This window comes from Rhipicephalus microplus, chromosome 4 (assembly GCF_043290135.1).
Source record: "Rhipicephalus microplus isolate Deutch F79 chromosome 4, USDA_Rmic, whole genome shotgun sequence".
Lineage (NCBI taxonomy): Eukaryota > Metazoa > Arthropoda > Arachnida > Ixodida > Ixodidae > Rhipicephalus > Rhipicephalus microplus.
In genome coordinates, this window is record NC_134703.1 from 174,125,139 (window position 1) to 174,150,552 (window position 25,414).

A 25,414-nucleotide genomic window follows, 5' to 3' on the forward strand; every position below is an offset into this window, starting at 1 on the left:
CATGTCTGCCAGAACTGCTTCAGACGCTTCAGAGATATGCTGTCTTCGTCTAATGGCTTCTCAGCTGAAACAGCTGATCAGTTTTTGTCGGAATAAGAAAAAGGCAGAAGTCAAGAGCGGTGCGTAAACACGCCTGAAGCATTATTACATATGTGACTGGAGAAGCTGCATGTGCAAAGTAGCAAAGTTCATGCAGAGCCAAGACAACTTAGCAGCAATTCTACAGTAACCGTGAAATTCCACCGTAACGTGTGTAACCGCCACTTTCAACTATCAGATCTAAAATGCAGTGTGTGTGCCCAGTGGTTCAAGAACTTCAAGCAAGCCTATGGAGCGTGTTCTTCGTACCAAGAGCGCATGCGTTTGTTGACACTGTTGTCGAGCGGTATAGAGCGCCGAAAACTCCAAGCGCTTATACCAAACTTGTCAGCTTACATAATATACAGATCCCGACACTGGCGCGCAAAACACGGGATATGGTTAGCACCAAATGCGGTAAAAATGACACGGCTGAACCCAATGGACGTCCAGGCAGCTATGGCTTACTACTCTAAAGATGAGTATAGCTGCTCTCGGCAGAGTCCCAACAAAAAAAATGTATCTGTTATCATTGACGGAAAAAGTAGCTTGTTTCGAAAAGGTTTATGACCCGTTCAGTGCGAGAGGCTTACCGTCTCTTTAGAAAAGCTAATTCGAACACGTCTATAGGGCTCTGAAAGTTTTATTCGCTGAGGCCGAAGTGGGTTCTTCTTGCACCACACCAAGAAGTGTGCCTTTGTATTTACTGTGCTAATGCAACGGAGTGTGTTCCTGCCCTACAAGACATCACCAGTGGTGCCTACACGGTGGACTTCTTAAAAGAACTATGTCTTTGCAGCTCCCCTACAAGTGATTGTTTTTTAGGCCATTGTGCCTATTGTGCTTAGGAGGACGCTCTGACAGCCACATGTTTAGGAATCCCTGAAAATATTAAAGAAGCCTATGCAGTATGAGAAAACGGCGATATAGTAAAAAAAAGACAGCTCAGGCAAGTGCTTTTCTGCGAGAGCTAAGTCTATGGTTCGTGAAGTGGATTACCCATGATTACATGAGATACATTCAAGAATCAGCAATACGCCAGGCGAAAGAGAACCAAGAAAAAGAATCTTGCATTTTTTCCTTTGATTTCGCCGAAAATTGGACAGCCGTTTTACCGAATGAGGTACAGTCGTATCCCTGGCACAAAATACAGGTGTCTATATTCACGTGTGTCGTCACAAGGAAGCAATCAATTCAAAGTTTTGTCGTCATCAGTGATGACACATGCCATGATGCTGCACATGCCTGTTTTGCTCCACAAATAATCCACAACTATATGAAGGAACAACTTAAGCCTGACACGCATGTTTCTTATGTTTCTGATGGTGCATGCAGTCACTTCCAAAACAAGTACCAGTTGTTCGAGTTATGTCAGAAAGATCATATATCAACAAAGTGAATTTTTTCGGCCACAGGATATGGCAAGAACTCTTGTGACGGCGTTGGTTGCCTACTAAAGCATCAGGCTACGCTCTACAACCTCAGAGCGGCAACCTCAGCTGTGATTATGTCCGCATCCCAAATGGTGGTGCAAATGAGCGCGAAGCTCAAGAATGTCAAGCTGCTCTGTGGAAATGCAGACGAGCTAGAAACATTCCGTCAGTTTAAGAAGAGTCAATGGAAATTGTTGCCACGTGTTCCAGGCATACGCTCTTGGCATGTTTGGCTGAGCACATCTGAGGGCAATGATCGTGGTCATGTTTTGTTCGCGACACGTACTGCTAAATGTGATCTGCAAAAGATGCAGCCATCTTGAGCGCATTTCTTGTTTCACGGAGTCACCACCAAAATACCAGTGAGGGTACTTCAAGCGCATATGCCTTTTCTAGCAAGATCCAGCACTTGCGTTGGAACATTTTCATGTTTGAGTTTATCTGCAAATATAGACAGATGTTTTGCAACTGAGTTGCAGTGTCGAAGATTTCCTCCATTAGAGCTGTGTTATCAGAAGCATAAATGCGCCTTCATGGGTACGTATTTGTCACAGTGCTAAAACAGCCTTTCTCCACCAAATGCGGTTACGTTTACTCGCGTTTGAAGCTTATTGCCGCTTTTCCGTTCTAATTTCTAGATTTCTCAACTTATCAGCGCATTCTCGAAAAGCTCTAATTTGTACCACGAATATTGTCGCTAAAAACAAAATAATGCAACATGTTTTTTTCTCTATTACTGTATAATGGCCTTCGGTTGTCTATTTACGAGATTTTAAGAAAAATTGAAGATGGGGTTTTTTATATTATTCAAATTTCAGTGGAGTACACTTTTGCCAATATGATAATTTTGAGGCAATATATGAAAACACACATTTGTCCTACGGCAGCAATAATTTGTGTGCCTAATGAACACACTATATCCTTAAAACGTGTCAAGTTTGAAAACGCTGCTGGCATTACTTTCGGAGGAAAAAAATGGGGAATACGTAACTTCTTTTAAACTGTCGCAAAATTAGACATTTTCAAAAGCTATTTTCTTAAGGTCTACAAACTTGAAACCGTATGAATTCATTCTTTCGTTAGACTTGCATTTCATGTAAAAAATATCTTTCTTGAAACAAAAATATTTGTCTTTTTATAGCATTTGCAATTTTCGAAAATGACAGGTGACGAAATTGGTGCCTCTTTGTTGGTGAAGTTTGATATTTTTTTCTCGTAAGTTATGCCGTTAATAATAAAATGAAGTTGTCTTTATGGCAACCTGGTGAGAGGTGCACGAAATATAAAATATTCACTGAAATCTAAAATATCAACTTTTGGACCCGTGTCGATCTCTCGCGAATGACCCTTATATGACCATGGCGCTGCCTTCGATTGTCACCAGTTAAAGCACTCCATGAACATGCACGGTGCTGAAATTCACTACTGGGTTGCGTACCATGTATCCAGCAATGGTCTTGTGGAGAGAAGCGATGGGGCTTTAGTCTACGTTCTTCGTAAGCTGTGTCTAACAGACCCGACCTCCTTGGACAGCAAACTTGAAGAAGCTGTCTTTGCCATCAACGCAAGCTATAGCACCAGCAGCTGTTTTTCTCCATTTGAACTACTTTATGAATACGTCTCCAAGCTCCCATATCAACGCCACCGTCCCGCCAAAGCGAGGACTCTACGAGACCATCTCCTAACGGTGTCTCTGAGACGGGCCACTGCAGCAAGCAACACTGAGGAAGCACAAGGCAAACTCACGACAGCGCACAATCAGTCCCATCGAGACCACTCTTTCCAAGCTGGCCAGTTCGTCGGGGTGCACTGCCAAGAGCCTGTACCAGATGAAACTGGAAATTAGGCACCCACATCCAAGAGAATATATCAAATCCCTGACCAGAAAACGCCTGTTACATTTGTCGTTAACCGCGTAACTGGTCAAGGTCCTCGTTATCGGCTCCAAAACAGGGTAGTCCTTGTCTCTCAACTCAAGCGCTTCGCGCCACCTTTTGTCGAGCCTTACATTGTGAAAACACAAGAGTCTCTTTTGTGTGACGCACCTGGCTCTTTCAGTGTTGGCGATGAGTTGTCTCAACAACTAGTTTCCATTGGCCCTGCTGCATTGCCTCCAGCAGTGCCCTTATCGCGACCGCCCGGGCGCTTGAAGGAATATTGTCTCTCGCAGTGAAGCCACCCACTAGTGCCCCTTTCCAGGCCAAAGGGAACTTCATCCAACAAAGAGGGGCCGGAGTGAGCGCCCGCACGCACGGAAGCGTAGCGGCCTATAGCTAATCACTAGCGCCATTTTGGCAGCTCAACTTCCGGCCGAAGTGAGAGCCGGGACTCGTTAATCTCGCTCCCGCCTTCGGTGTCGATGGCGCGTTTTCAGTATGTTCGAATAAAACGCGTTATTCTTGTTTTACTATTCCTCAGCCTCCCTTCATGCCTAGCCCACCCAGCCCTCACACATGTATTGCCCCGTCCCCGCGAGCATAAGCCTGGCCGCGTCAGTGTACATATTACCGGCGCTTCATGCTTTGCGTACACATTATCCTTAGGTGCATAGAACGACTGTACCCTATAGTTGAGACATCGGTAAACCTGAATCAACCTTCTTTTACTCGTGTGGGGTGACCGTACAAGGAGCGACTACGATCGATGCGTAGGGCTTTCAGCAACGCAGGCTGTCACCGAAAGCTTCCGGGCGCACTAGGCAGTACTTTTCTGTCTCGCATGCAAGAACACAAAATTTTAATACGGCAATTTTGTGCACCCCAGTGAACTAAGGCACTGGCATACCTCTTCATCAGATTGCATTAGTATTTTGTTATGCGGTTTTTTATTTGTATGTATCGATATAACTGCCAGTCTGTACACTGGCATGCCCACTGTATTTTCAGTGGAGGCCAGAAAAACAGCTGTGACTCCATATCGCCTTACCGGAAACGCATGTTTTGGCAATTCTTGACCTTTTTCTGACTTCATGTACTGTTTATGTAGAAGTTATTTATGTTTCAAAGCTCAAACGCAGCAACTTCAAGCATCGCACCTCATCTGCTTCGAGAACGGCCTTACCCAGCGCTCCGTCCCAGCGAGAATCGGGCCTATCGTTGCAGCCGCATCGGTGTACATGCTACCGGCGCTTGATGCTTTAAATACGCACAAATATAAAGTGTTAGAACAATTGTAAAGTATAGCTTACACATCTCTTAACTAAATCAACCATTTTTTCCTCGTGTGCGGTGCCTGTATAAGGAGCGACGACGATCGATGTGTCATGCTTTCAGCAGCGCTGGCTGCCATCGAAATCTGCCGAACGCTGGCAAGTATGTAATAACACGCAATTTTCAGTTGATAATTTGGTTCGCCTTGGTGAACTAACTCACTGGCATACTTTTTCAGCGGATCGCATTACTATTTCTGGGCAGTTTTGTTTCGTTCTAGGCATCGATATAGGCGACGTTATGGCCATACTACCATAACGTCGCTTGCACGAGAACACTATACCCTATATTTAGTCCAATACGCACATATCCACCGAACAAGACATCATGAAACTTCTGTACATATTGACCAGTAGCAAGAGTGAGAAACGGCTATCAAAAGAAAAAAAATTGCCAGTAACAGCCGGCAATCTACCGCTGTTCTTACAGTCCATTTGGTATTTTTCAGAGTTAAGATGTGAATTCCTCGAAAAACCTTCTGATCTTGCCAATATGCGCATGTCATTCGGCGCCTGGCAGCCGTTCGTTAGTGTTGATTAAAAGCGCAATTGTTATTTGTAAAGGAATATCGGGTGTATGTTGACAATGTGACTTATAAACATGCAGCCGAACGGCATGCCTATTGAATAAATAACTTTTTTTTTACTATCACCTGGACACGATTGGGAGTGGCCTAGTATGTAGAGTACTTCGTTAGAAAGGACAAGGTCGTGAGTTCGAATCTTGTAAGCGGACGTTTTAATTAAGTGCGACTGCACTTTATAAGCGACCATGAATCCACCGTCAGCAGTGCGCCTCCTCCTCTCCCTTAGCAATGGCACGAGGAGCGGAGAGGAGCATCTGTAGCAACAGCACAGTGACGTCACACACCACGTGATTGCGCGCACCCCGCCCTCCACTCCATGCGCGCATGTACTTTGCTGTTCTAACACAGCTGAAAAGCATGGTAACGAATCGATCCGGCGAGATGCAGTTTGTTTTATTTCAAAATGCACGAGTAAAATTTGTTTGAACAGAAAAGTGGGGTCGTATTCAGAAACGGCAGAGAAATGCGACCCTGGCTGAATTGCTCTTTTAGGTACGCGCTGGTTGGCTTGAGCCGAATCGAAAAGTCATGGCGCCATCTCGTATCTCCATCGACATGTTCTGCGATGCTCTTGAAAGAAAGAAACACACCTCATCGCTGCCGGCTGGAGGGAAATGTCTTGTAATTCAGTGGAGAAGATGGTAGCTTCTATTAGTCAATCCTTGATATGATCAATTTATAAGACACGGGCGAACACCACAGGACCCTAAATCATAAGTTGTAGGTTCCAGTGCTATCGTTAACTAATTTTTCATACATGGATTCTAATAACGTGCGTAAAATATCTTTTGTACCCAAGCGTGATCAGTGCCTGAAATCTTGGTGCACATGGAGAAGAGCCGTTGTGATACTGCTGCAAAGTGAGAAAGCCAAGGGCGTATGCGAGGTGTATATACTTCGCCTTGCACATGCTCGCATGTTCGCCGTGTTTTGATTGATATGTGGGGTTGAACGTACCAAAACCATCATATGATTATGAAGAATGACGTAGTGGAGGACTGTGGAAATTTCGACCACCTGGGGTTCTTTACCGTGCCCCCAAATCTCAGTACACAGGCCTACACCATTTTCGCCTCCATCGAAAACGCAATCGCCACAGTCGGGATTCGATCCCGTTGACTTGTAGGTCAGCAGCCGAGTAGCTTAGCCACTAGACCACCGCGGCGGGGCAATTTTCGCCTTCTTTTATACCGAGGCATTGAAACCGAACTTCAATTGAAATATTGAGGACTATCAGATTGACGAGCTCAAATATAGGTGTTTTAATCACCCATCCGTTGCTTTTCTTAGGAAGGAAAGTCGCCTCTTCTCTGCTGTTTCATGAGCATGTGATCATAAGTTATGCCACATGCGCAGTTTTAATGTTTTCAACTGCCAAGCATTTTCGTGCGAACTTCGGAGACTTTAACCTTATCTATCAGAATCAGAAACAGAATCTTCTTTAATTTCAACAGTTTTGTTGAGGGTCCCCCAGGCAACAATTTCTACAAACAGCTTGACGGGAACTGGAAAACCTAAAGTAGGCAGCACATGCAGCGGATTCTACACACTTGTAAACACTGGCAACAAAACAAACAAAATAATGCGAAGAAAATCTAAAAGCCACATGAAAGGAACGTGGGAACACTGGTACAAAATGATGCACACAACATGAAAAAACTTATGTCTTCATCCCGCTATCACGCACATCTGCTTTGAACACATTGAAAGGGCACTGAAAGCACTATGGGTTTTTAAGGAACAGTGAAGAGTTGGCATGTCTACTCTTTATTACTCTAGCCTAGTTCTCTCGTAGTTTGTACGTGTAAGGGGTACTAGTGTTTTCATGTTCTCTATGCTGTTATGACGGGTGTATTCTCCATGTTTTGAAAGCTTGTTTTTATGTGTAAATTGTGTAACTTGGAAGCTTTTAGCATATTGAGTTTAATGAATAAGATAGCAGTGGGTAGTAGGCCTGGATGCCCAGTAAATTTTTAAACATTCTCGACATCTTCTTTTGCAGCAATTCTAGTTTATTAAAGTTGGTGGTAGTAGTTGTATCCGAGACTAAGGTACGTTATGTAAGACATGAGTAAAAGTTGGCATAATATATCGCACTTTTCAGGCCTAGTGTAATTAATTCTCTAAGTTTGCTGAGGCATCCAACATTTTGCCTAATTCAATTCTTTGCTTCTTGACATGCGTGTTATACTATATGGTGTCGTTGAACAAAACACATAGAAACTTTTCTGATCAAAAGAACTGAAGGACCCTTCGTTTAAAGTTAAATGTGAGTTCACAGTTACATTTTTTTGCGTGGTATGAATCTAATATATCAGGTTTCCTTAGTATATGAACTTAATCTGTTGGCGTCCAGTCATTGTTCAAGTATAAATAATTCTTGAATGAAGTGTTTGTTACTTAAAGTTGGTGCAGAAAAGAATATGTTGGTGTTGACTAGCTTTGGTGAGTGGGGCACATCACATAAATCATTCATGTAAACTATGAAAAACAAAGATCCCAGAACGGAGCCTTGGAAACCCCGTATTTTAGAATACGTAGTAGTTGGCGGCGCTAGTTCACTGAACTTCACACAATGCTTCCGGTTGCAGAGATAACATTTACGAGTTCAAAGGCCAAAGGAAAGTAAAAGCCCGAACGCCATAGCCATGCCGTTTCGAAGGTAGAATATCATATTTCACACAACAAAATGCTTTTCCTAAATCGATAAATAAGCTAACACTAAAAAGTTTGTTTTCTATGTTGTTAGCATTTCGTTTTTATTTCGCAATAACGCCATTTACGTACTCTTTCTGGACGCCATACTGTGAATCGCTTACTAAGTGGTATTTAGTTAGAAAGTTTACGAGCCACGCATTGATGACATTCTCGAATACTTTCGGCAGGATGGGCTGCACGCAAATCTGCCGGTAGTTTGCTATTTAACTAACAGTTCTACCTTTGTGTACGTGGATTACACGTGCCACATTAAGATCATAGGGCAATGTACCTGTTTCAAGCATTTTATTTATTACATATGTTGACGTAAGCGATATGATAGAAGCCATGTGTTTGATAGGGACGGCGATAAAGCCATCCAGGCCAGCAGTGAAATTATTGTTCATTTTAAGAATAAAATTCATGACTTCTTGTTCAGGAACCGGAGGGAGAGGGTAATCAAATTTGCTTGTGCTGAACAAGTCGACGCCAGCGGGTTAGTGTAACCACTGTGGCGTACCACAGGCACATTGTTCCAGTTCCATCCAGTTCTATCTTAGTTTGTTCGTCTATGGGGTACCAATGTTTGTGTGTTACGTATGCTGTTGTGACAAGTGTGTTCTTCATGTTTTCGAAGCTTGTTTTAGGGGCGCAGCTCCTTATAGCGGCACCCATTCGTCCCTCGTAGTCGTAGTAGTAATCGTAGTGTGTAACCAGTTTTACATTTTGACCTCTAATGTGGTGCCGGTGAGAGATTACTTCTGTGCATTTTTGAACAATAAAAATTTGCAGGGTGTGCGTTAAATAAAAGCAAAATTTTCCTGTCTCTCATTCCCCCTTAGCGGCCTTTGGCATGTACATTGAGCACTATCTGACAAAAAGGGGTCGCTACGTTATACTCGCTGGGCGTAACCTCCTTGCTTTTAGAAAGGCTTAGCGAGCGTTGGGCCGCAGTGCCATGAATTCAGTGAAGAAGTATATACCATGAACTTGAGGTAGTTAAAGGTGGGAAGTATAGACACGAAGCGCAAGCCGTAAGAATGTGTGCGTGTTCCACCTCTCATTTAGTCCTCGGAATGTCCGCTAGATGGTCGTGCTTCTATATGAGGAATATATGATGAAAAGATGCGAGATGGTGGTACTTGGAGTGTAGAATAGGTGGACGAACGAACACACAGACAGATGCATGGACGGGCTCACCGATGGCTGCACCGACGGATGGACGCATGAACGGACGCAGGGACGGATGCATGGACGAACGCAAGGACGGACGCACAGATGGACGTGCGGACGGACGAACAGATGCATGCACGGACGGACCAATAGGCGCACGGACGGTCACACAGACGGACGCATGGACGGACGGAAGCTTCGCCCTACTCTTCAATATTCACTCCGTGGATATATGCTACCATTTTTATGCTTATTAAAAGTAGAGTTTATGCTTGTTTAACTTGGAAGCTGTTAGCATATTGTGTTTAATGAATAAGATAGCAGTGGATAGTAGGACTGGGTGCCCAATCGCCCACATTAGAAAAAAAAACTCGTTCATTTTTGTTAAGCCTTCTACATCCGTCTTGTCTTGAGCAAAAGCTGCAATGTTAGTTATATATTTTACTTTGCACCTGTTTGATCAGTTCTTTCATTCCTGCCGTAGCATTCTCTGATTATTGTATAGCCTAGCAAGCAGAGATTCATAGTAGGAAACGTTTGCTTTCTTTAGGTCAGCGTTTAGTTTGTTGCGGTACAATTTGAGTTTTGCTAAGAAGGCAGCATCACGTGTTAGAACAAAGCGATGGTACATTTTGTTATTTTTTTATCTGTCTATCTCTCTATTTGCCTGAAGCTTGTAGCTCTCCTGGCTGCATCGATAATAGTATCTATACCGAGGTTGGTATTACGAGCATTGGTGACTAGTCATAACATAAAAATCATGACATCCATGTCATGAATGTCATGAATTACATTTTATGGTGTTTCTGTTCTTGCAGTGGTTTCTTCATATGACATATTGCAAAGCCGGTATGACAGGACTGCATGGCGAACATAAAAGAAAGAACGCTAACGTGAAAATTGTAACATGTATGTAATGTAAGATGACTACATTCCACGCTCATAAATAATTTTCTCGCGGCCGTTTCGCTGGCTTCAAATCGACCAAACTTGTTATAACCTGATGTGAATGGACGACAAATGTAAATGCCTTGCCCAAACATAAAAATCATGATGTGCGTCTTATGTAAAACACGGCTACATACTACGTTTATAGCGTGCTCGCTGCTGTTTCGCTGACATCACATATACCAAATTAGGTTTTACGTGACATGACTGTACGATGAAGGTAAATGAAACGTCTCAAAGCATTCGTGTCATGGAAATCATAACTACAAGCTATGCTCATAGCGTGCTCGCAGTCCTTTCGCTAGCTCCACATAAACCAAATTTGGTATTACGTGACGTGAATGAACGATTACCACAAATGTCAGGTGGAAACATCGTAATCATCATATGGAAGTCATATACGACATCTTTTACGTCTGCCTCATAACGCTGTGCTGTTTTCAAAGTGACTATCAACCATCCTCGTTCATGCTTTGCATAGACGTTACTTCGCATATCATCTGTTCCCACTGCACGTGGAAGCTGCCAAATTTTTGTTACCAGATTGCGCAGATTGGAGGATTATTAAGCGAACGTTTTTAAGAATTGACCAGTCGTTAAATTGCACCCGTTTGTGTGTCTCTTCTGCATCCTCGTGTGCCTGCGCAACAATTTTAAGATGACTACGTTCTAACTAGGCCAAATTGCACTTTTGCTACAATATAAACTTCTCTTTTGGCGTATTTGGCTAAACTTTGCTTGCGAAGAACAGCCGCTGTAATACGCCAGCCAAGCTGGCAAGCCAAGTGTATATGCGAGAAGTGTATATACTACGGTATGGGTGTGTACTGCGAAATTTTACCTCACAAGCAGAATGCCTTTCACCATAGGCGTGCACAGGGATAGCGTGTGAGGGGCGGCCACCCCTATCGTTTTAGAAATCTATGGAGGGGGGGGGGGACACACCGTCCCCCTCATACATTGCTTTAATTGGGAGGGGGTGCTGTGACAAACCTTCACCCCCGCTAAAGGCGAAACCTGCGCGTGATCGTGTCTCTCACAAAAGGATACGCACATGTCGTTTGGAGTGTGCTTACGTAAATCACTCTGTTTGATAAGCGTGTTGACACCGGGCTCTCGCGGCAAGATATAGCCGAGAACGTAGTCATATTCTAGTTCAGCAGCATTTAACAGCCCCTCGTCACGCTCCGCCATGTTCTGAATTGGATAATCGTGTGTCTTGGCGAGTACTCAGTAGTAACACATCTGCGTTTACAAAAAAAAAATCAAATACATTTGTCTATTTTTGCAATATCAGACAAAATTATGCCTCCTTCGAAGTTTATTTTTATACAATATTTTCCAGAACACGCTCGCACTTTGTCGTTATATTTGTATTTTTATTGTGAGTACGCCTTGTCTTCCTGTTGAGGACTCCGTAGCCTAAGGTGTAATCTGAATGATCTTTGTTAAATGATATCCACGTGAGTGCATATACTTCCGCTACTGGACAGGGATCACATAAACCTGTCGCAAGAGTGAGGAAAAGTGGGCCCACGTACCCCTCGCCCCCCGAAGTTCATCGTCATCGAACAGAGCGCACAAAATGATCATTGACCACATCTGCGCACCAGGCCGCCCTTCAAATCAAAGTGCTGCCCCTACCTCACCCCCCTCCCTCAAAAAAAGAAAAACATATTTCTACGTCCCTGCCTGTCACTGTTTTTGCCCTGCCTGGTAGTTATAAGGTGACATATATCTAAGAAGGTATTGCTCTGTGTGCAGGCATCAAAGCGACGAACACCGTGGTTGGTTGCTGATCCTGAGCACGATATGTTCGAACCCAGCGAGCACCGACTGGCCGAGCCTCCGGGAATTTACGTGGATAACGTGAGCAAGGTAATTGGCCTTCAAAAATATATGGTGTGTATATTCATCTAACCTGATATGCCTGAAACATTTATTCGCTCAACATTGTAAACAGTTGCTAAACGGGTCACGACGTGAACGACACATGTGCTGTGCATTAGGATACTTAGGGCAGGGTTAAAACGCATCGTGAAAATAACCAGATAATGCTTCCGCCTGGTAGTGGAGCACCTTGCCAACGCGTCAGCGAGACAATAGATAGGTGTAGCTTACCGGGCTTAGCGGTATAGCGGGTTTACTAGGATAGCGGGATCGAAGTACGCATGCGCAGTCACATACGTGACTCTTACCACTCGCCGTACCCATGCTAATTATGAGATCCAACGTTACCGTGTTAGCGTGGTTTACGTAGTGTACGTGAAACATGGCGGGAGTTTCAGATGCTCGTTGTGAAGTGATTTGGCGTAGATGTTGGAAGACTCACTTCTATCTCAGCAAACGACTGTTTAAAAAAAATTACTATTACTTTGCTTGCCTTTAGCTTCGAAAATCGAGTATTGCCGATAAACTCATATATATATATATATATATATATATATATATATATATATATATATATATATCCGCCTACGACTTTAAGTCCTCCTGGCTGTCTCGATAATGATATTGGTACCAAAATTGGTATGGCATAACAAGGCAATATTGCGAACGTAACTGGCTAGTCATAGCATAAAAAATCATGATATTGATGTCATGAACGTCGTGATTTACATTTCATGGTCTTGTTTCTCTTGCGCTGGTTTCGTTCACATGACACTTTTCAAAGCTTGTATGGTATAACATGACTGCATAGCAAACTTATGTGACGGATCCTAACGTGGAAATCCCGATGTCAACGTCATAATTTTTCTGTTATGCAAATCATGGCTACACGCCACGCTCATGGTGCGCTCGCGGTCGTTTCACTGGCTTCACATATACCTAATTTGGTATTACGTGGCATGAATGGACAGCGAAGGTATATACGTAAAAACATGAAAATCATGACACGCGTCCGGAGTACCCCAGGCTTCAGTTCTTGGTCCCCTTTTATTCCTTATATACATAAATGACTTGCCTTCAAACCTAACCTATAAAACCTGCCTGTTTGCTGATGACTGCGTTGTATATGACACTGTTACTGACACTTCAAAACAGTCATCCTTACTAGCCAACCTAAACTGCCTCCAGGAATGGTGTGAGCGCTTGCGCATGGAACTTAACCCGAGTAAATGTAAAGTCGTTTCATTCCATCGCCACCACATGCCGCTTGTGTATCCGTACGCAGTTAATGCCATCCCGCTAGAAAATGTTCCGTCATTCAAGTATTTGGGCGTCACTCTTTGTAGTGATCTTTCATGAAACATACACATCACTAGTATCATTTCATCTGCAAATAAAACACTGGGTTTCCTTAAACGCCATTTACGCCTCGCTCCACAACACGTAAAATTACAAGCATACAAATCCATCGTTTGACCTAAACTAGAATACGCAACGCCAATTTGGGACCCTCAACAATCTCACCTTACACATGCCATTGAACCGCTTCAAAACCGGGCCGCTAGATTTATTCACTGTTCATACTCTTCAACTGTCAGTGTATCTGGATTGAAAGCAGAGTCCGGTTTACCAGATCTAGAGCTTCGCCGTCGTATAGCCAGCCTGTCATTGTTTCACAAACTTTTTCATAGTCCCTTGCATGCCCCACCTTATATCATTCCTGCAACACGCATATCTCACCGCACGAGCCATTTGCTTCAAGTTGCTCGGCCACGCTCCCGGACTTCTACTTTTTCTGCCTCGTTTTTCCCACGTACCGCACCAGACTAGAACAGCCTTCCCAGTGAAATTGCAACCATTCTCTGCCCATTGTCGTTCATAGAAAATATCAATAATCACTTTTTATGTTAAATCTTTGACTTCTATGTTTTGTGTTTATAATTACCCACCCCTTATGTAATACCCCCTCGCGTGTCTTTAAGGAAATAAAATGAAATGAAATGAAATGCGTGTCAGAAAAACATGAGAACATACTACGCTCATAGTACGCTTGCAGCCATTTCGCCAGCTCCAGATATACTAAATTTGGTATCACGTGACGTAAAGAGACGACGAATGTAAATGACACGTATAAACATGATAATTATAATATGCGTGTCATGTGACACATGGTTACGTGATAGGCTAACAGCGTGCTCGCGGTGGTTTTGCTAGCTCTACTTGCATCAAAACATCAAGTTTGGTATTACATGGCGTGCGTAGACGACAAAGGTAAATGACACGTCGAAACCTGATGAAAATCATGATATGTGTGTTATGCAAGACATGACTTCATGCTAAGCTCATAGCGCTCTCGCGGCTGTTTTGTTACCTCCGCATACACCAAATTAGGCATTACGTGGCGTGAATGGACGACGAAGGTAAATGACACGTCCAAACATGATAGCCTTCATATTCTTGTCATGTGAAACATGATTACATACTACGTCTATAGCGTGCTCGTGGCCGATTCGCTAACTCCATATTTACACAATTTGGTATTACGTGACGTTAATGCACGATGAAAGTAAATGATACACATCTGTACTTGACAATCATGATTAGTGTGTCATGTGAAACATGATTACATGCTATGCCTATAGCGTGCTCACGGCCGTTTCGCTAGCTCCACATATGCGAAAGTTGGTATGACGTGACGTGCGTGGACGACAAAAGTAAATGAGACGTCCAAACATGATAATCTTGATATGCGTGTCATGTGAAACATGATTACATGCTACGCTTATAGTGTGCTAGCGGCCACTTCGCTAGCTTCACATATACCAAATTTAGTATTACGGGACGTGAATGCACCACAAAGACAAATGACTTGTCCAAGCATCATAATCTTGACATTCGTGTCATGTGAAACATTTATAATTGCTACACTCATAGCGTTCCCGTGGCCGTTTCGCTAGCTCCACATATACTAAATTTGGTATTGCGTGACGTGAACAGACGACGAAAGTAAATGACACATCCAAACATGATAATCATGGCATGGAAGCCATGTACAGCGTATTTTCGTTCACCTCGCAACGTTTTGCTCATTATAAAGTGAAAGCAAAACCTTCCTTGTACGTGCTTCGCATATCATCGATTTACACAGTGTGTAGGATCTTGCGATTTTTTTCAGATAGCTTCCCATTTTGAACGTTTCTAGGCATAACTAGGAGATCGATGTAATAATATTGGCAATGTATATTATTTTGAGTTTGATACGTGCTTGATATTTATTTACCTTTATTATTACTAATGAAACTGCCAACTTTGCTTGGCGAGATAACACGGGCAGTCATACCAGTTTTCTTTTTCCTATCACTGATCTTCATTTTTATCCGCCATTGGCTACGTGTCACCACCGTTGCAGCCGGGGCACATAAACCATGTAAATTCTATCCCGCTAAACAGTAAGGCTTTGTTCGCAACAAACATTTGAAGCTCAGTAATGCTAATCCCTTACCTCCCGCAATCATGCTAACGGTGCAGAAAACTCGTAGTTTAATTTGAAGTCCGCTAAAGGTCACTCATTGGGTGTCTGTTCAGAAGCGCACTCTTAGTCACTTTTGGGATGGAGAGTCAATTTTAACTAAGGCTGTCACTCGCTCATGTGTGCATCGCAAGCTACGTAGTTGTTGCGACTGCCACGGGCTGCCCCAATCTACCCCAGCAACGCTTGATAATGCAGGAATAACCCACCAAAGCATTATAACAGCGTGGACGTTATCACGCTGAGAGGAAGCTGCTTATTTCAAGAAAAAAAACTCATAGAAAAGGGGTAAGTGCTTAAAGTGACAATAGGAATTGAAGTACGGATGCAGCAAAAGGCTTCATTGTACTACTTCTCCCGCCCTTTTGCATAGCCTTCAGCGGCGTGTCCACTGCGACGAAAGGGGGGGGGGGAGGTAAATTTGTATAGCTCTGCTTGTGCCCTACAGATTACAAATAAATTTGGAACACCCGTCTCTATATCTATTTTTCTCTCTATCCGTCTAAATAAAAATCAAACTGGGGTTGATCAGGCGACTGTTGCAGCAGTTTAGAAAGCTTGAACACCGCGCGTGTCCCACGCACAGCCGCAGTGACAGTAATTGATGTTCATATGTCCTTCCATAGACATCTGCACGTCTGCTGGCAGCCGCTATCTCCGTATGACACTGAAACGGCATAATGGCTCTGGCGTGACTAATACTATTCGCAAGTGATGGTCTGAGTAACGTGGATTCCTGTCAGGTACGCCATCGAAACATTCTACCAGCCACGTGGGGTACATGGTACGTGCAGCACATACCTGTACACCATGGTTCATTGTGTGCGAGTATGCCTCACAATTTGTATCAGCACCACTGCATGGGGCAGTGGTGCGAAGGAGTCGGTGTCACAGAAAATGCTGGGTCGGCGATATTTCGCAGAAAAGCTAAATCTCTTGATGGAAGCGAAAACAAAATATCCGGCACCAGGCACAATGGAATCCTGTGCATGGAAGCAAAGTATTGTACCATAGATCTTCACCAGGTCTCCAGCCTGTTTCTGGAAAGAATAGCATATACATACGTCATCTCAGAACAACGCCAATTCCATGGCGGCCAACGGGGTGGCGATGAAGTTATCCTTTATGTTCCGTAACGTGAGAGCTGACGTTGCGTCTTACTATACGCGATCTTTTATACGACAGTGTACTCGACTTGTGTGATATCCTCACAACACGCACACTTCTACTAAATTTGCATGAAGCGTTGGAATGCCTCGTAACGCTTTGCTAAGAGTGAACACTTCGGTACAGCCTGGTACTGCCCGACTGCTTCGTATGAAAGTAATTCCCAAAACACGTTTGATCTGCTTGACTTTTGATTTTCTGCTGGTTCCCGCTTCTTTGCAGAGTGTTTAATTACTATTAAGCTATATGCAGACCAGTAGTTTTGTTTGCAAAAGAGAACACTGCTTGTCAAAAAAGTTCCGGGCTGATCGAGTGGTAACGCCTGAACTATGCCAAAGCGTCAAGGATGTAGAGACAGTGCCGGAAATTCTCCGAAGTGGCAACTCATAGCAACGTTGCCTATTTGATGATACCAGCGTGCGCTCCACCAATCACGTGCTGGACGCTTGATGTCACTGTGTGCAGTTTTCTCGTAAAGAATGCAATCTGGACCAAACAGTATCAAAGGGTGCGTCAGTTGTCATTTTTAGTGCAATAACAAAGGAATGAGGGTGTTTCTAACGCTATTCTGTTAAAGGGCTGTTAATTATTTGGTAGGTTTTTAAGAGGGCGTTAGTTACCTAGTCACCCTTACGTATTACTGCTCGGAGAACAGAAAAATACAATAAATTATTCAGTGTTTTATCATCATGACCACAGACACGCCTCTTTCACGACAGCACAAGCCTGCTCTTTACACTTCCCTTCTGCTCTGTACTGATTTTTCGATAATCATTTAACGCAGATATTCGGTCGCCGGGTCATTCTGAGCAACGTTCGACTGCGTGTCTACGAAGGTGAAGCTGTAGCTCTGCTAGGCCCCAATGGATGCGGAAAGACGACCCTCGCCAACATAATTGCTGGATTCGAGGCACCATCTGCGGGGGACGTGTTCTTGTCTACGCACAGTGTGCGCCAGGCGCCTCAAGCGGCCCGCCGTCGCCTCGGTTTCCTGCCACAGTCTTGCATGCTCTTTCCGTACATGACCATCAACGAGAACCTGCACTACTTTTCCAAGGTGATACTCTCAAATATGCACCGTCCTTAAGTGCTATCAACTTGCTGACGACCACTGGTGGTAGCTTGAGAAAATGAATGCCAGTGAGACCTACAGAATTTTAAATGCTGGACTAGTTGCTGTGGATCCGTATACAACAATAGCGCATTAACCAAGACGCAGGCCCACAGAAACAAAAGGACAAGCAATACCCCTTGTTCTTATTCTTCACATTCGGAGTGCCGGCTTCTCGCGCATTGCGCTGTTGTTTATGGCAGATCTACGAAACAAACCTTCTTTGTATTCAGGTGAATGTTTTCTCCTTAGCCTGTAGATTACTATTGAAACAATGTTACTAGAATAACTTCAGAGACAAAGCGGCGTATCTCCGCTAGCGTAGGAGGGTGGGCCGGACGGCGGCCACGACAACTAGCAGCGCTACAGTGTGATTTTGCGCTACTCTCAGCGCATCGTCTGCTGCGGTGGCGTACCATAGAGCACCCCCACACTGTTCCTCGTGGTGGCTTTCTACCTCTACAATTATTAAACTTTACCATTCGTCGTGCTTCCAGTCGACATTCCCATGTCACATTTCTGGACTGTTTACTTGGATACGCACCAAGTCGCCTGTATGAATTGGCCTGAATGCGTTGCCCATTGCAAGTTGACTGATAATCGCTGTTCTGCCTATATTTCAGCTGTCTGCATTTTGTTTAACCTAAATGTACGCTGGATTATAGTTGAATGAGGATTTTAGGGTACGTTTTTAACAGTACCGCTGCCATATTAACTATAGCCGTCTTGCCTACACAAAAACGGCCAAAAACGTCTGTAAAAGCCTCAAAGAAGTTGAATTACTTGAATACAAAAATGCTTAAGAAAAACAGTACTGGTTTTTTCTAGTACTTACAAAAAAGACGTCCTCGAAAAAACAGTATGCTTTACACTGTTCACCGGACCAGTCTTCGCGATGGCTATCAATTGAGAGCAGAGTGGGAAATGTTAGAGCAACTTCACCTCCTTTTTAATATTTCCAAATTTTCAGATTACTCCTGATCGGTTTCCTTGCAAAAATAAAAAGAAATAATATTCTCATAACAATAAGAAACATTACTACTCTAGCCATCATGTTCCTATTATAAGTGGTATAACCCAGGGATATAGTGGCAACGACTCCAACTTTTGAAGCACAATCTAAACGGGTCACAAACCATGAAGTGTTCGGGATATACCTCTAGACAGCTTTCTCAATTGCTTTTAATCTTGAAGGAAGGCTACGTAAGGGGTGATGTAAGCAGCCTTCTTGAAAACACACCATCTGAGTGCGTGGTCTTTCGTGTGGTTTGGCGATGGCTGCCCCAGGGGTACTTGCGAAAGATACTAGGCACTATTTGCACGTTGTCACTTATCCCTTTTTTTGCGAACGTACCCACGAGTGCAGTACACTCACAGGGCGTTACTGGTGCTACAGGAGGTAATACTGCCATGTGACACACCCCGTTACCTTCTACAAAGTTGTGAAATGATAACGTTGTGGTTCAAAAAAATACCTACTGTAAGAAAAAAGCACATGTAACAAAGCATGGTCACTTGTGAAAGATGACCACTCGTACGCAATTGGGTTGGGCAATAAGAAAAATACCTATTGAAACAAAAATATCTACTGCTTTGAAGGCAGCGAAAAAGTGAACTATTGATCAAATGTCACTGTGATGCAACTCTCTATGTCTCGAGAGCGTTGTTCGTCGCGTGCCTTTCATCATGCTGCTCTATTTCTGGCGTCTCTTCCAAACCAGGAACTGAGCGTTCGAGTGGCACCTTGCCTTCTGGAGGATGATTGGCACCCTGGTTGTGCGCATTTTAGCTTCAATATATGAGTTTAAACTGCTGGGAACAAGCGCGGAAGGACACCGGGTGCTAGCATCCACTTTCCGCATGAGATCAAAACTTCTTAGCATTATTGTGTTTACACGCAAATTAAGAACGAACTACAGAATGCAAATGATCTTCTTTGAAATGCCAAACTTAAAAACTTGGCTATAGTAACACGATCGCAACTTGTTTTGCTTGTCCCCCTATTTAGTTTGGTACTTTTGTTAGAGTTTACTACTAGCCTTTAGTGTGTGCCTCTATTATACCCTCAAACTACAATGTTAGATAACCGACTGTCTGTTCACGTGTATTTATATTTGGAATATTTATGCATTGTATATTATTTGAACGCACTTGTGTTAGAGAGATCGCTTCGCCTAAATTACGATATCGGCGTCTCCAGTTGTGAGCGAGAAAACATCATCTTGTCTGTGACAAGAAATAAAGCAACCTGACAATAAAGTAATTGATAACGAACTCCAATACGAGTACATATAGAACCGAGGCTGCTGCGTGGCAGTCAGGTGTTCTACAACAGAGGTACGTCAATGATCAAAACTGCTTTGAACAAAAAAACTATATAAATGTCATTTAGTAGAAAATCTCATTGGTATTGTATCCAACCAAAAATGCGAAGGCTTATGTTTATATTTCATTCGTTCATGGAGTTGAAGAAATCTCTTTACCGCACGTGCTATTAGGTAGTAGAAGTGCACAATTGCGCCAGGCTTCAAAACTTACGAAATGCGCATCGAGTACGTGTTTTAAAGGCCCACCTACTACAGAGTGTTCAAACATACATTCGCGTGTTGCCTTAGGCATGCGTAGAGGGCCCTTCGCTGAATCACGTAGTTGGTACTGAACAATTATACTGTGCTCAAGAACTAACTTTGGGTTGGGAATTTCTCTCATCCACATCTGCATTAATTTTTTGCCGTCAACGTGTAGTCCAGATGACCGAGACCTATCACTGCAGCGAACGTGTCGAGGAGAAACCATTGCGTTTTTCATAACTTCCGATTCCATACTTCTTCCGGGTTAGTAGCAACTCGTCACCATTACTTCTCCGAATATAGCCAATGGTGACGTCCTTATCACCCCTGCCAGTCACTGTTTAGCTCGCGGCGTTGTACTCCCCTCTAGCCTGGTGTGGTTCAAAGACAGTGCTGCAATAATCCTTGGCCTGAACCTTACCCCGGAGCCTGTCCTCATACACCAAGGTTCTGCAGTGCCGTGTTATGTGGATACCCAACCGGTATCTTTGGTCTCTCTTGACCTCTTGCCAGCTCAGCCAGAACAGGTTCAGTCTGTTACTTCCCCCTTCTTTCTGCCCCAAGTAAACAGTGACCTTTCTGCTTCTCAACATGAGGCCATGCTAAATTTGCTAGCGAAATACCAGGCCTTCTTTGACGCCAACGCTTCGGCGCTAGGACAGACCACAGTTGCGCATCATCATATCGACACTGAAAGTCAGACTGTTGTACGCCGTCGTCCCTACTTAGTCACCTTGGCCCAGCGCAAAATCATCGAGGAGAACGCAACCGATATGCTAAAAAGAACATCGTACGACCTTCTACCAGTTCTTGGTCATCACCCGTTGCGTTTGTACAAAATAAGGATGAATTAGTACTATTTTGTGTTGATTGCCGCGCACTCAACAACAGTACCTAAAGGATGTATATCCGATTCCCCATATAGATGATGCACTTCACTCATTGCAAGGCGCCCAATACTTCTCCACCGTTGACCTTCAGTACAAATATTCGCAAATTTCAATGAACGAAGTAGTCAAAAAAAGACCACCTTTTCTAGCCGGACAGTCTTTACAAGTTTAACGTAATGCCATTCGGCCTATGTAATGCTCTCGCCACATTTGAAAGAATGATCTACACTGTTCTTCGTGACCTCAAGTGGAAAACAGGTATATGCTACCTTGATGATATCGTTGTGTTTTCTTCCACTTTTGCTGATCATCTGCAACGCCTAGATCAAGTGCTCAAATGTCTCTTCAGTGCTGTACTTCAAGTAAACACAAAGAAGTGCCATTTCGACAACACAGCCATAAAAATTCTGGGACATCTCGTTAGTGAAGATGGCATCCAGCCCGATCCCGACAAAATTTCTGCAGTCCTCAATTTTTTGCGCCCCTTTCGTTCCAAAGAACTATGCAGTTTCCTTGGACTCGCATCATACTTTCGCCGCTTCATTCGCAACTTTGCCACCATTGCCGCTTCTCTTCACAAGCTCCTCGCTACTACCGGTTCCTTCGATGGGAATGATCAATGCGAAGCCTCATTTCAAGAACTCAAGCACGCAGTGACATCCCCCCTGGTGCTTTGTTATTTCGATGACGAGGCACCTACGTTATTACACACTGACGCTAGTGGACAAGCAATCGGTGCCGTACTCTTCGAGTGCGACCATGCCATTCGCGAGAAAGCCACGTATGCAAGCCGCACTCGGACCTCTGCAGAGAAGAGGTACTCGATAACCGAACAAGAGTGCTTGGCTGTTGTCTGGTCTATCCAAAAATTTCGCCGGTATCTTCATGGTCGACATTTTACTGTTGTGACAGACCACTATGCTCTTTACTCGTTGTCCACAATCAAAAACTTGTCGGGGTGACTTGGCCGCTGGATTCTCCGGTTACAATTAAATTGTCACAGGATCATGACGACGACAAAGAAACTGACAGTAGGATGAAAGTTAACCTGTTCATTTGGGCGAACTTGTGCCCAGTAAACGGAAAGTCTGATCACAGTAGCATACCTGCACTGATAGCGGTGAACGGATCATCAGTCGTCGATCAACTGACAAGCAGCGAAGCGCGTCAGCATTTATACACTTGCCGTCGAATGTTCTAGCGTTCTCGCTAGCGTTGACGTAGGGTCCAGAATAATCTGTACAGTTCACGGAGTGGGCGTGATCTTATCGAAACGATCTACTACAGTCCTGAAGCTTCTCGAAGACTGCAGGCACAGTTTGCGCTGAGAAATACGTAGTGTATTGGAGGATAACAAGTCTTGAGAACAAGAACGTCGCATGCCCCCCTCTGAAAAAGGGATTGTCGCGATGCTTTAACAGAAGATGAAAGCACAACAATAATGCAAGGAAGTACAATGAATGAATTATGATACAGCGATAATAAAAATAGCACTTCCAGTTTGTTAACGCGCATAAAACGGTTTGAGGCGCGCGACATGGACGACTTCAGGTCGCGATCGGCGTCGTTGAGAGTTCATGATGCCGTCGCGGACAATCTCGTAATCAAGCGGGCCGAAACGTCAAACCACCTTGTACGGTCCGAATTACCGTCGCAGAAGCTTTTCACTGAGTCCACGTCGGCGTATCGGTGTCCACACCCAAACACGTTCACTGGGCTGGTATTCCATGGACGGTCGTCGCTTCATGGAATACCAATGTAATGGCGGCCGTCGGTCATCTGTTGATTCTTGATACGGAGACGCGTGAGTTATCGGGCTTCTTCTGCGCGTTGAAAGTACTCACTCACATCAAGGTTTTCTTCGTCGGTGACGTTGGGTAACATGGCATCGAGAGTCGTTGCTGGGCTCCTTCTGTAGACCGATTTGTATGGAGATATCTGCGTCGTCTCCTCCACCGCCGTCTTCTATGCGAAGGTCACGTACGGAAGAGTGGCGTCCCACTTGTTGTGTTCGATATTGACGTACGTTGCCAGCATGACGGCGATCGTCTTGTTTAGCCGCTCGGGGAGGCTTTCGGTCTGTGGGTTGTACGCTGTCGTCCGGTGGTGGTTTATCTGACTGTATGCCAAAATCGCTCGAGTCAGGTCAGCAGTAAATGCGTTCCTTTGTCAATGATGAGGACCTCCGGGGTGCCGTGACATAGGACGATATTTTCGACGAAGAACTTAGCTGCCTCGGATACACTGCCTTTGGGCAGGGCTTTTGTCTCGGCGTAGCGGGTGAGGTCGTCGGTAGCTACCACGATCCACTTGTTTCCGAAATCCGGCGTCGGGAACGGCCCTAGTAGGTTTATACCAATCTGCTGGAGTGGTCGGCGAGGTGGTTCGATTGGCTGCAGAAGTCCCGCTGGCTTTGTCGGCGGTGTCTTGCGTCGCTGACAGTCCCAGCATCTCCTCACATAACGAGTTGCATCGGTGGTAAGACGTGGCCCGTAGTACCTTTCCTGTATCATCGCGAGCGTGCGGGAAACATCGAGGTGCCCTGCCATTGGATAGTCGTGCAGGGTCTTAAGGAGTTCTGGTCGCCGAACTGAAGGCACCACAAGGAGGTACTTGGCTCGAAGCGGTGAAAAGTGCTTTTTTTTTCTTTTGGAGAAGATTATTTCGTAGGAATAACGACGCAAGTGCGCGCCTTCGTTGGACCATTGGGACTTCGGCGGTCCTGCCTTCGAAGTATTCTATTAGGGCCTCAAGTTCTGGGTCGGCCCGCTGTCGTTCAGCAAAGTCGTCGGCAGTTATCGTTCCCAAGAAGTAGTCGTCATCCGGGTCGTCGGGTGGTTGTTGGTCGACAGGCGCATGAGAAAGACAGTCGGCGTCGGAGTGTGTCTTGCCGGACTTGTAAACTACGGTAATGTCATATTCTTGAAGTCTCAAGCTCCATCATGCGAGGTGACCTGAAGCGTCCTTCATGGTAGCTAGCCAACACAAGACGTTGTGGTCGCTCACAACTTTGAAGGGCCTGCCGTAGAGGTATGGGCGAAATTTCGACGTAGCCCAGATGATGGCAAGGCACTTCTTTTTGGTTGTGGAATAATTGGCTTCTGCTTTCAATAGCGATCGACTGGCGTAACTAATAACTCTCTCAAGTCCGTCAGCCCTCTGCACAAGAACGGCGCCGAGACCTACACTGCTTGCGTCAGTGTGTACTTCGGTCTCGGCGAATTCGTCGAAATGGGCAAGTAACGGAAGCGTCTAGATGTTATGTTTAAGCTCCTGGAAAGAGTGTTCCTGTGGCGTTTCCCACTTGAACTCCACGTCGGCCTTGATAACGTAAGTGAGTGGATCGGCGATGCGGGCGAAGTTTTTCACGAAGCGCCTATAATAGGCGCACAGGCCCAGAAATCGGCACACCGCCTTCTTGTCAGTGGACGGCAGGAAGTCGGCGATGGCGGCTGTTTTCCGTGAATCGGGACGAACTCCAGACTTGCTAATCACGTGCCCCAGGAACAAGAGCTCCTCATACGCAAATCTGCACTTTTATGGCTTCAGTGTGAGTCCGGACGTCTTGATGGCTTGAAGTACATCTTCAAGGCGCCGAAAATGCTCATCGAAACTCGAAGAAAACACGAAGACGTCGTCCAAGTACACAAGGCAAGTCTGCTACTTCAATCCTGCAAGTACTGTATCCATAACGCGTTGAAAAGTTGCAGGCGCTGAGCGAAGACCGAAGGGCATCACTCGAAGAGGCCGTCCGGTGTTATAAACACCGTCTTCTCTCTATCTCTTTCCTCGACTTCGATTTGCCAATAGCCATTCTTGAGATCCATTCACAAAAAGTACTTGGCGTTTTGGAGCTGATGTAGCGCGTCGTCTATTCGTGGGAGAGGATACACGTCCTCTTTTGTGGTTTTGTTCAGGTGGTGATAATCGACTCGTAAACGTAGGGTTCTATCCTTTTTCTTCACTAACACCACGGGGGACGCCCGTGGACTCTTGGACGGCTGGATGGTGTCGTTCCGTAGCATTTCATCAACTTGTGTCTTTACGGCCTCGCGTTCTCACGTCGAAACCCTGTACGGACCCTGATGGAGTGTTCTGCCATTTTCCTCGGTTACGATGCGATGTTTCGTGAT

At 44.6% G+C, this 25,414-nt stretch overlaps 1 protein-coding gene across 1 annotated transcript in view; it reads left to right on the forward strand.

Annotated features, from left to right (window-relative positions):
* Positions 1-25,414, forward strand: part of LOC119172954 (phospholipid-transporting ATPase ABCA3-like) — a 170,740-nt gene that overhangs the window by 62,172 nt on the left and 83,154 nt on the right. The window contains exons 5-6 of the mRNA XM_075893211.1: positions 11,889-12,002; positions 17,495-17,767. Of these exons, the coding sequence (XP_075749326.1) occupies positions 11,889-12,002; positions 17,495-17,767 (387 nt within the window). The remainder of the gene's footprint in view (positions 1-11,888; positions 12,003-17,494; positions 17,768-25,414) is intronic.